The sequence below is a fragment of the Canis lupus genome, chromosome 24, assembly GCF_048164855.1.
Source record: "Canis lupus baileyi chromosome 24, mCanLup2.hap1, whole genome shotgun sequence".
In the NCBI taxonomy this organism is placed as follows: domain Eukaryota; kingdom Metazoa; phylum Chordata; class Mammalia; order Carnivora; family Canidae; genus Canis; species Canis lupus.
Genome location: NC_132861.1, coordinates 12,988,735 through 13,003,212, shown reverse-complemented (window position 1 = coordinate 13,003,212; position 14,478 = coordinate 12,988,735). Strand labels below are relative to the sequence as shown.

At 39.0% G+C, this 14,478-nt stretch overlaps 1 protein-coding gene across 8 annotated transcripts in view; it reads right to left on the bottom strand.

Annotated features, from left to right (window-relative positions):
- The window catches only part of FLT1 (fms related receptor tyrosine kinase 1), a 178,921-nt gene that overhangs the window by 82,555 nt on the left and 81,888 nt on the right, over positions 1-14,478 (bottom strand). For all 8 annotated transcript variants that reach the window (XM_072795627.1, XM_072795628.1, XM_072795626.1 and 5 more), the window contains 2 exons: positions 13,223-13,337; positions 4,206-4,314 (listed from right to left, as the gene is read on the bottom strand). In XM_072795627.1, the coding sequence (XP_072651728.1) occupies positions 4,206-4,314; positions 13,223-13,337 (224 nt within the window). The remainder of the gene's footprint in view (positions 1-4,205; positions 4,315-13,222; positions 13,338-14,478) is intronic.

The window sequence follows — 14,478 nt, the reverse complement described above, 5'->3', positions numbered from 1 at the left end:
ACGCATAGGAAAAGAAAAGAACCAACTAGGTTTTGAGGTCTGCTCATATGAGGACACTATTAGTGAAGTTAATTTGGTTCATGTTACCAGACAGCCCCTTAGAAATGATTGTCTCTTTCTCAGAATAACTCCTTTGGTTTTCCCTTTTGAGCCACAGAAGATGATAAATAAAATGTCCTAACACTAGTTAATGAATCCAGAGGGATTTTTCCTTTTAATTCATGTGGATTTTTCTTTTCTTTTCTTTTCTTTTCTTTTCTTTTCTTTTTTTTTGGCTGAGTACAAAAACAGACCCAAGGACTTGCCTTCTCACAAAGTAAAAGCAAGAATCCTTCCCACACTTAAGTATCTGTTGCAGATTTATCACAATCCTCATTGACACCAACTGACACTCACCCACCTTAACACATATCACATCCGTGGCATCTTATGAGGTATGGTGGAGAAGAATTGATCTTTGCTTAGAAGAGACATTCCACTTAGGGTTAGGTGCAAGGAGGAATCTACACAGATGCATATTTGTGGGGGATACATTCTGACTTGGAGCAAACAGTGAATTAAGTTCATGAAACAGACAAGCACAGAAATTAACAGGCTGAGAGGTGCCTGCTTGTCAGGTGGTAATAAAGAAGGCTTCCTACTGAAGAACAGAAATAACATTCTTTAAGAGGTACATTTACTAGAAAGTTTTGCTTGTTTCAAGTAGATACTATGTACAAGTGAATGGCAAAGTTTAGAGTAGAAGCAGTAGAGAATTCTAAAGGCCACAGAGAATTTGTTTTCATTTGGTGCTGTTGGGAAGGCAACTGTGTGAGTTGTTATTAGATTTTAAGGAAGGGGCAACATGCATGAAATGGATCAAGAAGGATCCAAATCCAGATCTTTTGATTTAGAACAGTTTAATTTTAGATCTCTTAAAGCAGTCCTTGCATTAGGTCAAGCATAAACATGGAGTAAACATATGTTCATTTTTCAGAAAATATATGTGTAAGGACCAACATTCCTGAGAGTATCTAGTTTTATCTCCAGTGAGAAAAAGGTAGTCAATAAATATAAGCAGATTAATCTATGATTACCAAAACTAGAACTTTTCAGGATTGGTGGGAAAGAATTCAGAGCAATGATATTCCATTTCAGTCTAAGATTAAAGCTCTTGAGTTTCTAGAGGAAAAGCATTGTAAGCCTCAAGTTTGCATGCCTGGATTGAATTCTCATAGCTCCCTTCTATGGACAAGCCTTGAGATCTAGAAAAGATTTCAACCATTCCACGGTAATAAATTGTATAATGTGGTAAGAGGTAGGAGGGAATCTCTGCATTTAACAGGTGATTAGCTTTGTCAGTAATACCACTCCACACAGACAGACATGCAGCCAATGCAAAGCTCCGTGGGATAGGCTAGGTATTGGAGCTGCAATTAAGGCCGAGCATCAATTAATCTTTCTTGGGGACTCTGAAGAAGGAAATGAGCACAACATTCCCCTCCACTCTTGGTACCTCTTCTTCCGGTACTGCTTTCAGACCCAGGCAAGAGGGATCCCTGTCCTGGGCCTTTAGATGGCTCTATTCTGGCTGTCCCCCTCCTCATAGTATAGTCTGTGGGGTCAAGGAAGCATACCACCCCCACTTCCATATCTGGCTTCCAATCCTTGGGATCCCAGAATTCCTTATAAAGATGATCCCAAGTCTGCTTCCTGACTGTCAAAGATCTCTTCCCTAAGTTTGTCCTCTTGAGGTCCAATTGCTCATTGGTGTGCACATTTCTAAATCCCAGGGAAGAGTGTTAGTCAGCGGTGTGGACAGTGCTTGGATGTGTGGGCTGTGGAGACCATACACGCAGGTACAGTAGTTGGAAAGAGCCAGGAATAGAAAGAGAAGATGGGGCGGGGGGTGGGGGGGGGGGCAGTTCCTTCTATACCTCCAAGCATTGCCTGTTCTGTTGTGGGGCTGTGAGTAGGCCCAGAATTCTAAATTTGCATCTCACCTCTCCCGCAAGGTATGTATCATGGAGATCATGCATATTTGTCTGCAAGGAGCTGAAACATAATGGCTCGTTTGCTTCATTGAGAACTTGTTATACGGTTACATATATGGTTTATGGCTCTCCATTGGTACTCTTCCCTTGGCTCTGAAAATGCCGAGGCAAGCCTGTCTTCTTTCTACCTGTTCAAATCTCATGCCCCCCCCCGGACCATCTCAGCCTGTCCTTCCCAGAGGATGACAGCTCCATTGTACACACAGAATGCACTGGCTATGTGTGGCTACTGAGCATTAAAATGTGGCTAGTGTACGAAAAGAGCTGAATTTTATTAAATTAATTTTATTTCAGTTCATTTAAAATTTTAAAAGTTTAGGGATCCCTGGGTGGCGCAGCGGTTTGGCGCCTGCCTTTGGCCCAGGGCGCGATCCTGGAGACCCGGGATTGAATCCCACGTCGGGCTCCCGGTGCATGGAGCCTGCTTCTCCCTCTGCCTATGTCTCTGCCTCTCTCTCTCTCTGTGTGACTATCATAAATAAATAAAAAATTTTTTAAAAAAATAAAAGTTTAATATTTTTATTAAATATTTTTTAAATATCTTAAAATTTTGTGACATTTAAAAAATATCAATTGCATGTTGAAATGGTATTTGGGATATACTGGGTTAAATAAAATTCATTCTACTTTTTATTTTTTAAAGATGTGGTTTACTAGAAAATTTTAAATTATATATGTGGCTCTTGTATTTCTACTGAACAGCATTGGCTTAGCGTTGGTAAATGCATCTGCCACATAACTTCTGCATACACCTTTTGATATTAGGGTACAGACACCACTTCTTTTTTGTGCTAAAACTGTCTTCCTGTAAAGGCAGGGCTTCATTGATATCTGTTCATGTGCTCTGTACAGAGCTGAGCTGTTCTATTCAATAGTTAGTGCTCGTGGAACTTGTATAAACTTGTTGAATGTTCGGAACAGGAGTTGCTCAATCTTTTATACTTTAAATCATATATATACATATATATATATACATATATATACATATGGATTTGGATGGGAACTTGTTTGCAAGCAAATACAAAGGACAGTACAAACTTTTGTTCCTAATTAGTCTAAATCATCAGAGATTGATTAGAGAACCGGTATGTGTGAAATGGCTATCTGAATCCTTCTCTAAATAAAGGACTTCTCACATTTGGAATGGATGCAAAGATGATTTCCCATCTGCTCCTCGGATGTAAGGGGACAGGGGCTGACTTGGTCTAGAGTGGCTCTGCTGTGTCCCTGCCCACCCCCGAAACCCCATTTCCTCACTTGCAAAGCATGAGGGCTATAATGCTAAATAGCCTCTAAAGTCTTCCAGTTCTGACATTCTGTGAGAATCTACCGCAGGAGATCTCCCACGACACAGCTTCTCTGAGGATTGGCTAACTGGCCGGAAGGCTCCCTGTGATCTGACAACCTGTGTGTCTCATGCAACCAGACCTACCTATTTCTTTCTAGAGAACTCAAGGCAATGGCTGCAGCCTGCCCCATGCAGCGCGAAGTTTCCAGAAAGCTGGCAAACTGCCCGGGTTTCCTCAGAAAATTGGGGGAGTGCAGAGCCAGGCAATTGTTTTTATACTTTGAGCTACTTACTTCCTTCCTGTACCCATGGAGGGACATAGGGAGTGCCATTTGTGTACCTTGGAAGTTTTGAGATTTGCAGAGACCATCATATGTAAGGCTAAAAATCTGTAAATGCTACCAAAACCCAGCACATTAATCACGGACAACAAATTCAGTTTCAGATTTCTACAGGAGAGCCTCATTCCTCAAAAGTAGAAATTACTTAAGTTGTGAGACAATGAGCTTCTCAGTTTAAAAGACAAAAAAACATGTTATCACAGGTGCGGTGTCCTTAATTATTACTGAGCAACCACAGCGTACCTGACCCTGTGCCAGGTACTGAAAGGAGTTCAAAAATGAACATGACAAGATCCTAAATACACGATCCAGAACTCACAGAACTCTAAAAGGTTAACTCGGAGAAATAATTCATTAGGAGATCCAGTGGTGTTGTAGGATCCTACTCCTGAGAACAAGGATGAAGCTACTCCAAGTTGAACAATTTTATAGGATTGTTTAAAAACAAACAAACAAATCTCAAGCTCTAAGTACACTAAGAACAGGTATAATGAAAGGGCAGTGAGGTCTCCAGGCTTTGCAAGTATAGGATAAACAGCTTACCTGTGACATAAAAGCTTATGTTTCTTTCCACAGTCCCTATTTTATTGGAAGCCATGCAACTGTAGATTCCAGAAATTCTAGCGTCAGCCACAACCAAGGTGCTAGCCGTCTGTAAAAGAGAAGGAACCTTTAGCTGGAGGAAAGAACTATCTGAACACCCCTAAGCATCTTCTAAGGGTGAGACGATTCAGCTGTTCCATTCATTCAACAAAGGTAGTATTGCACGCATGGCAGTTACCAGAAGGCTCTCTCTTTGCCGAGCCCCAGCAAGAATGGAAAAATAACAGGAAAGCAGATCCTCAGGAGACCGGGGGCTATGACATCCGACTCGTATGAGGGTTTCAGGCTTATTTATCTCGTGCTGCTGGCGTAACAATTACAGACCTGAAGCTGAGATGCGGGACTGCACGTCCTACTCTGAGAGGTGGTCAGTTTCACGTCAATGAGAGGAACAGGTGAGGCTGAGGCCTCCCTTTTGTTTGGATGACCTGAGACTATGGATGCCACTTGCTAACAGAAGGTTTCTTTGCTGTTTGCTTCTGTAATGGGCGTGTTAAGTGAGCAAGGACAGAAGGGAGGGGTTGGCCATATTTCTCTTATGCACTGAAGGAATGTAACACCGTAGCCCGAAGGTGCTAATAAGGTCTGGAAAGCTCTCGAAGGCTCTGTGTGTTTGTAAATTACTTAGTTTCTCAGTCTGCCAACTCCTGATCTAGAAAATGAAGATCTAAGTTGTGAAAACCCTATTGTTTCACTAGATTCGAGTGCTGTTATTTGACAAATGAGCCCTTAAAGAAAGGTTAGTGGTCACATTTGTGTGAGCTAGAAAGCTCTTTCTACACTGTGATGTCTCAAAGAGCAATGAAACACAAATGTATACAGCTTAAAGCCTCAGTGTGCTGTCTTCTTTTAAAGATAAAAATTAGTAAAATGAAACAGGTTGCTGACAGTTTTAAAATTTAACCCAGCCTTGCAAAAGTATAATGCATCCTTTATCTGAAATGGATGAAAAGAGGAGTAAGTTGCTGTATTTAAAAAAAAGAAAAGTGCATCCAGTTACTTATAAATTGTTACAGCTTATCTCCTAGAACAAGAGTAGCTGGTCATTGGCTTTGAAATTAGCAAGGCTTGCTGATGCTTCCTCCCAAAAAAGGGTATCCTAACTGAAGTGGAATTAGATCAAGGGACATACAGACTAAAGTAATATATAAGCAGAAATGTGATGGTGGGCTTTATTAGATGATGAACCCAAATTCTACAAAGGGCTCCAGCATTTTTTGAATTGCTAAGTAATGGGCTAAGCACTTTGCTTATGTTCTCATATTCCAGCCAATGAATTATCTTTAACCTACAGATCAAGAAAACTGAAAAATAGACTCTCAGCTTTTTTTAGCAAGCAAGCTTTTTGCTCCAAAATCTCTGTAATTCTCACTATGGTATTGTGTATATCACACGAGCTTGCCTCTTCTGTTTCTTAGATCTGTTTAATTACATCTACTCATATATCCTCTGTGAGTTACTGAAATTACTAGAAATGAAAGCATCTGCAATATGGGGCAATTTCATTCAACTTAGCAAACATCTATTGAGATTTATCAAGGCATTTCACAGATGTTGTCAGGGAAACAGAGATGATGAATGTGACACTCTCCTTACTCTTAGGGAAGAATTTCCCTGCTTGAAGATCAAATATATGTTATTTTTTCTTTAGCAGAGAAACACTGACATTGGAGGCAAATGATCAGTGGAGGAAACTATGAAAGGAACTCAGGTATCTCTTTCCCTGTGTTAATAATCTATATAAGGGGGCAAGAAACAAAAGGAAATGCTATTCAGAATATTTCTTTTAATTATTGTACCTACCAGTTAAGAGCCATGGAAGAGCAATGGAAGTAGTCCGAAGAGAAGCTTGTAGGTAACAGCGTAAAAGGACGTGTTAGCTCATGGTTGCTGGCACAATTCAGGCCATCAAGTAAGAGTCTGACTTCTTTATTTGGTCTCTGCAAACTTGGGCTCAGATGCTTAGAAGCGGTATGTGACAAGTTCCGACCGAGGGGACACCAATGAAGGCACCCCCAGCTCAAGCACTGCTTTTCTTATGACGTTAGCTCTCAAATGTTTATCCTCAGGGGCCTCAGCAGAATTTTATCTACATTCTTCAATTTGTGGCTCAGTAAATAAGTGAGAAACTCATTTCAATTTGGGCAGAAAGATGTCTGACATTAGGGATAGTGACTGCCTGAATCTGAAAGTTGCATCTATGTTTCTATTAAAATTATTTTGATTTCGCTGTGGCTTTAAGGAGGGCACGTGATGTGATGAGCACTGGGTGATCTATGCAAATGATGCATTACTCATCTCCACATCTGCAACTAATGATGTACTATATGGTGGCTAATTGGTTTTAAATAAAAAAAGAATATATCTTTAAATTGGCAGAGGTGGGTCACATCAGCTAAAATGCTACTATGTAGAGAAATACTGCTTTCTTATTATTTTACATAAGCTGCAAGCTATTTTTCAACTGATATGTTGCTATAAGGTTTGAAAATCTGACTGAAGAATGAAAAAGTTATAATTGAAGAAGAAATTTTAAAAAGAGGTAATTAATATCCTATGTATGATCAAGTATGTTAAAAAATTATCTGATTTCTAGAGCACTTCTTTTTCCAGAGAATATATTTTTAACTTAGAAACGAAAACATATTTTCATGAAAAACAAAAAATATTTGTTCATTGAAGTATAAATATTACAGGGTCAGAAAAAGGAGCTCAAGTGTGAGATACAGGTGAGCATGGTTTTTCTGGGCAGCGGATAACTTCTCTTAGGACAGACATTAAGTCTAAATGCAGAAGTCTTCTGAGTAAAAGGGACAAATCCATTCCCCAGTGCTCATAACCAAATACTATTGTTTCAAAAGGTGAAAAAAATGAAAATAGCTCAACAGTGGGAACACCAAATATTAACTTAATACTTTAAAAGAGATAGTGCCAAGAATTTGAGTTGTCACATATGTTTGAAATTATAATCATTTAGAAGGTGCATCAAAAGAAATTCTCAAGGATGTTGCATGTCTTCATTCTATAATTAGTCTTCATTTGCCATAATTTTTTTTTAGCTCTGAACCTAGACTTTGGGGGTGCCTCTACTTGCCCTGCCAGGAACTCTGGGATCTAGATATTAGAAATGGACCCTGAAAGTCATTCTCTGGGTTCCTTTGTATGACCCGGGAATGCTGATGAAATCTGTCATCAGGTACTGTAAGTTGGGAAGTTATTCATACTCCTTCCTTCCTTCCTTCCTTCCTTCCTTCCTTCCTTCCCTCTCTCTAAGCATTAGTAACTCCCTACCACAATGTGGTCTGAACCTCATGGACGAGAATGGATGGGATGATGTGTAATTCAGTCTAATTTCCAGAATGAGTTTTAAAAGATCTAAATATGGACCCATGATTTTTATCTTGGGATGTTTCTAATATCATTTCCTTTCAAGTGTGTCAGGGAGACATAAAAGTAGATATATAAAGGTCACGGAAGAACCTAAAATTAACCTTGGTGGCACATTAGAGCCAAGTGATAAGAAAATAGAACGTGAGAATTCAAAAAAATTGAGTGTGGGAAATGAGACATAATCTGTAATTCTGTCATTAGATTGAAGACCTCTGTCATGGTTCAATCTCATATGGTACACTTTCCAAGGTAACCTTCAAACAATTGCAATGGAAATAGTTTCTAAGACATTAAAATTGTCACAATTCTCCAGCCTCACAGAATTAATGCTGTAATATGTATTTCCTCGGTGTTTTTTTTTCTTACACAGGGTTCCTTCTACTTCCTACTCCATAGTTACAAACCCAATCGTCTGGCAACCCCATTAAAGAATACTAAAACTCCGCACTTGCTATTAGCAACTCCAATTGATGACTCATTTTTCACAAATCCAGGCCAAGACTTGCCAATGAGGAAACTAAATTTATTGTCCGCTGCACTCTTCTATGAGTTAAACAAAACAAAATGAAAAACAAAGCAAAGGAAAAAAAAAAAAAAAGGAAATCCCTAGAATCCAATGGGTGCTCCAGCAGGACCTCCATTCCCCTGATTTGTGTGGGGTGTCACTGGTCAGGCTAAATATGCGACTGTAGGTAAAAGCGTCATTATAGTCTAAGCTGGGACTTTAATATACTTTCTAAATATGGACAGAACAGAAAAGCAGTTTTAATTGTAAAGGATAGACCAGCGCAAATAATTCTGAAATGGCAAACTTTCCATCTGTCATCATCACAAATTTTTTCATACATACACAGAAATAAATTCATGGATGCCAAAAGTGAAAGTGGTAAATTCTTCTAAATTTAAGACTTGAGTAATCAGAATGATCTATTGCAGTTACAGCCAGTGTTAGGATATGCCATCTATATATGATATAGGTATCAACTTTGTTCAGAAAGAGTATTAATGGGTGTTATTCTGTATGTTGGTAAATTGAACACCAATAAAAAATAAATTTATTATAAAAAAAAGAAAAGAAAGAGTATTAAAAGTTTTTCAGTGCAGACAATTATTGAACAAATAGTCTTCATCGTATACAATCACCATCAACCTGGGAATTTCATCAGGGTGGGTATGACAATCATGTTTATAACAAGGGGCAAACGAGGGAGGGTAAATATTATTAGCTCCATCTTTTGGAGGAGGGAATGCAGGTTCAGACAAGGGGGCTGATGTGCATGTGGCTACACAAGACAGAAAATGGCAGAGCTTAGCCCTGGCTCCTGGCTGCAGGCTGGTCAGCGTAAGTAAGTGCCCACTGTGTCTGGAGGGCTGTACGTAAAACCTCTGCATAATGACAAAATCACAAGACAAACTTGTTTCAAGCCGCTTGGAAACAATCAGGGAAGTTCCTTATCTCACTTGGGTTTTGTGACTTCACTCCCTCCGTGCCTTCCAGGTATTCTATATAGAGTCAGGTTGCTCTTTCGTGGTTCAGGCTAATCCAAAACCTCGCTTGGCTTTTTCATTTTCCACTTTCTTTTCTATTGTATTTTGTTTTGTGGCTAGGATGCCAAAATATAACTAAAAGTTACTACTGGAATTAGGCTCATAAATTCTTTTTTTAAATAACCAGTAGTTAACAGTACCTCTACTTGATATAGTCAGGAGAAGGCAAAATGAATGGACATACACTCAATGGCATCTTGAAGTTTTCTAGTCTTTTGTGACAACTAATCTGCTTTCTACTGTGAGGCATTTCCTTTCTTTAAAAAAAAAAGTACTGTTGCTCAAATTGAATTTCCAAGTTTATAGAACTTCCTTTTCTTTAAGTATTTCATTGAACTGCTCTCTCATCAACAGTTACCCTTCAGGGGATGTTTCACATTTGTGTTAGAGAAAAAGAATTATAAACCACTGCTGTAGTCATAACAACGCTTCTTAAATCCTTTGACAAGTGATTGCTCATATTTTCTTTTTTTTTTTTTAAGAGAATTGATTGGGTATACTTTTCTTTTGTAAGATTTTATTTATTTATTTATTTATTTATTTATTTATTTATTTATTCATTCATTCATTCATGAGAGAGAGAGAGAGAGAAAGAGAGAGAGAGAGAGAGAGACAGGCAGAGGGAGAAGCAGGCTCCATGCAGGGAGCCCGATGTGGGACTCGATCCCGGGTCTCCAGGATCACACCCTGGGCTGAAGGCGGCGCTAAACCGCTGAGCCACCCAGGCTGCCCTGCTCATATTTTCATGCAAGCATGAAAATCATGCTTTTATTTAAAGTGCTGTCACCACTTTAATTTTAGTAGAGCTGTGGTTTTTGGAATAGGAAGACTTTGCTTTGAGGTTCTCATCTGCCACATTTAAGCTGTGTGGCTTTGAGTTCATCTCATCACCCCTGTTTTCTTATCTTTAAAAAGTTAGATAACCACTCTGGCCGGCCAAAGAATGATGTTGACATGAGCATATGTCAAAAAGTTTTACATAACAAGGAATTCAGATGTTATTTGTCATCATTGTTCAATCCTGCATGGGAGGAATGATGCCATCTACTTTGTTGCCTTCAAATGCAAAAAATACAGCTGAATACACAGATAACATAAGCGTAACCACACTCAGGCAGACAGTACCCAAACAAACGAACTACTCTGAATCAAGATATGCATGTATAAATAGTTTGGCAAGGAGTTGATAGGTGTTTCCTTTTTAAAGCATCATTACCCCTATGCTTGATAATAGCATATTTTTAGACTACATTTTTCATGAATTCAGCAGAAGAAAAGTCTGAGGTCCATGGGATGTGCCTGGTTCACAAGGTGTCAGCTATTGCTGAGGCTCAGTGGAAGTCAGGAGAACAGGGAATGAACAGTGTGCAAGAGGGGCAGCAAAGGCTGTTATAAAAAAAAAATGCAGGTTCCCTATGTTCAGGATTCCTCAGCTATTCTGTAAATCCACTGCGTGCACAGATTGTACCTGGGCACGCGGGGGCAAGGGGACCAGTGCTAACCTGAAGCCCTCAAAATCCGCTGTAATAAAGTCCTGTAGCTGACCTGCTGAGTAGTAGGTCTTCAATCACCAAACATAAAACTATGACAGGCCTGTTAGCCTGAAAGTAGGGTACAATCTCAGAGCCTTTACAGTTTCTTGGCACCTTTTTTAGAGTTGAATCTTCCAAAATTGGTCAAACTAGAAACTACAAAGTTTCAGTTGTGCTAGATGCATAAGTCCTAGAGACCCAATGTAGAGCCTAGCACTTCTAGTGAACAATGCTGTGTTGTATACACTTGCTATGTGTTATCATTGATTCACTCATACATTCATACATTCAGTAGGAAACCTCTAGAGGTGATGGATAAGTTTATGGCGTTGAATGTGGTAATGGTTTCATGGGTGTATATTTATCTCCAAAGTCATTAAACTGTATACATGAAATTTGTTCAGCTTTTTGCATGTCAATCATACATCAATAAAAATTTCTTAAAACTATAAAAGTACCAGCAAAGATACCGGCTAGGCCCTCATTAGATCAGGGAACTTTTTTTTTTTTTTTTTTTGGTTAGAAATCTCTTTTTTAATTGAGGTATAATCGATATATAACATTGTATTAGTTTCAAACATACAGACATCATGATTCAATATTTGTGTATATTGCAACAGATCACCACAGTCAGTCCTCTTAACATCTGTCATCATATATAATTAAACCAATCTTTTTTCTTGTGATGAGAACTTCTAAGGTCTATACTCTTAGCAACTTTCAAATATGCAGTTCAGTATTACTAACTATATTCACCATGTTATACAATACATCCCTGGGACTTAGTTATTTTATAACTGGAACTTGTACCTTTTGACCACCTTCCCTTATTTTTCACAACCCTAACCCCCTGCCTCTGGCAAGCATCAATCTGTGCTCTGTAACCTATAAGCTTGGGGTTTTGTTTGTTTTAGATTCCACATGTAAGTGAGATCATACAGTGTTTGCCCGTCTTTGCCTGACTTCTTTCACTTAGCAAAGTGTCCTCAAAGTGCATCCATGTCACAAATGGCAAGATTTCATTCTTTTCTGCGGCTGAGTAATATTCCATTGTGTGTATACACACCATGTGTCATTCATTCATTCAATGGGCACTTAAGTTGTTTCCATATCTTGGCTATTATAAATAGTGCTGCTATGACCATAAGGGTGCAGGTATCTTTGAGTTAGTGTTTTTGTCTTCTTTGGCTATATACCCAGAAGTGGAATTGCTAAATTATAGGGTAGATCTATTTTTAATTTTTTAAGGAACCTCTAAAAACCTCATTTTTCATAATAGCTGTATAAATTTACAACCCACCAATAGTGTACAAAGTTTCCCTTTTCTCCACGTCCTTGTCCATGCCTATTCTAACAGGTGTCAGGCAATATCTCATCGAGCTTTTTTTTCTTTTTTTTAATTTATTCATGACAGACATAGAGAGAGGCAGAGACACAGGCAGAGGGAGAAGCAGGCTCCATGCTGGGAGCCCGACGTGGGACTTGATCCCAGGACTCCAGGATCACGCCCTGGGCCAAAGGCAGGCGCTAAACCACTGAGCCACCCAGGGATCCCCTCACTGAGCTTTTGATTTGTATTTCTTAGGTCAGGGAATCCTGATACACTGTATAGGTTTACATACTCTTACTTAGGCTTTGCTTTTGCAAAGAGAGAGGGAAAACAAGATATTTTGTGAAATGGATATATTCCATTTTATCCCTAAGCCTTGTACTAGCTTTTGCTTATCAACACCCCACTTTATGTATGTCAGAGATTCTCACTCCTGAGTACATGCTAAAATCTACCAGGGAACTTTTATGGACTCTGGGCTCTGCTCTAGAGATTTGAATGTAATAATAATTGGTGGAGTATTCTAATATTAAGCCAGGGTTGAAAGCCATTGATACTTGAGAGTTTCCCCCTCTTCTATTAGGACCTAGTACTCATTCCTTTGCAACTGGTGGGCCGTTAGAGAACATACTTTAAGCAGTCTCAGGGTATCTCTCCATGAAGACATATTTCAGATCTTTGTCTTTCTTCTCTCTGAATCTTTGAGCATTTGCATTACTTCTGGTTCTAGTAAACCCAGAACTGGTTGTTGAGTGTGTATTTTTAAAATAAATATCCCTGGGGTGCCTGGGTGGCTCAGTGGCTGGGTGTCTGCCTTTGGCTCAGGGTGTGATCCTGGGGTCCTGGGATCGAGTCCTGCATCGGGCTCCCTGCACAGAGCCTACTTCTTCCTCTGCCTATGTCTCTGCCTATCTCTCTCTGTGTATCTCATGAATAAATAGATAAAATCTTTAAAAACAAAACAAAACAAAATCTGACTTTGGCCCAGGTCATGAATGATCTCGAGGTCCTGGGATCGAGCCCCATGGCCCTTTAGTGGGGAGCCTACCTCTCCCTTCCCCTTTGCCCCACCCCCTGCTCATGGTCTTTCTCTCTCAAAAAAGTAAGATTTTAAAAAATAAAATAAACATGCCAGTGCTTATTTTTACACACCATACCTTATTCTTTCCTTCTATTATTGCCGTGCGCTGAGTGATGCTCTCAATCCTGTTTCCTATATTGCTGTCCAGCTCCACGATTAGAGACTCTTCCTTGCTGGAGCAAAAGTCATACCTATTTAAAAAAAAAAAGTAAGTCATCACTATATTGCTTTGTAGCATGGTCCAGCCCATGGTGACAGGTAAAATAAAAATCATTGGTTAAGTCCTGAGATAACAAAGATAACAAAATACATTTTTTCTTTTCCTTAGATTTTTCCCCTCCATATTCATCCTCACAATTTAAAAACAGAAAATAGGGCAGCCTGAATGGCTCATGGTTTAGCGTCGCTTTCAGCCCAGGGTGTGGTCCTGGAGACCCAGGATCGAGTCCCACGTCAGGCTCCCTGCATGAAATGGAGCCTGCTTCTGCCTGTGTCTGTGCCTCTCTCTGTGTGTGTGTGTCTCTCATGAATAAATAAATACAATCTTTAAAAAATAAATAAAAATAAAAACAGAACATATGTTTAGCTGTGAAAGAAACCCACACCAGTGTATCTCTATACCTTCTTCTGTTCTGTTAAGTAGTAAGTAAAAATGCATTAATTAGGAAATTTAATATCTTGATTTTAATTAGTTCCTAGTGGAGGAAACATGCAAACACAGGGAAAAAAGGAAGTTATGTTAATGAATGGAAACCTTGAGGAAATAATAGCATTTCACATCTATAAAAGGTTGGTTTTTCATCCAAATATTCCACTATACAGCTAATTTTTTTCCAGGGCTAATTAAATGTATATAAAAACACACAGCATGAAGCAGTTATTAAATTCTATTTATTTCCAAGTTTTGGGGTATCATGAAAAGCTCTTTAGCTCCTTAGACCTCAAGTGTTTAATTATAAAATGATCTTTTCTGTTTCTAAAAGTCCACGACACCTCTTATTATATGAAACTAGCTAGTAGAGTACCCTTTTAAAGAGAGAAGTGAGCATGTTCTCTCAAATCTTCTTATCAGCAAGCTTGTTTCCATATGGCTTACTACTCAAATTTTGGTAGAAATATTAACCATTTATTGCATTTTACATATCCCAGGTTCTACATAAATAAAAAAATCCAAACAACAAAAAAAGGCACTTAAGTTCATGCTGATCTGGGTAGTACTATCTTTTTTTTTGGCGGGGGGGGTAGTACTATCTTAATTGGCCTTACTGACAGCTGGCTTTTCCCACCTCAACACCCATAAAACTACTCCCAGACCAAACCCCCAAATGTTCT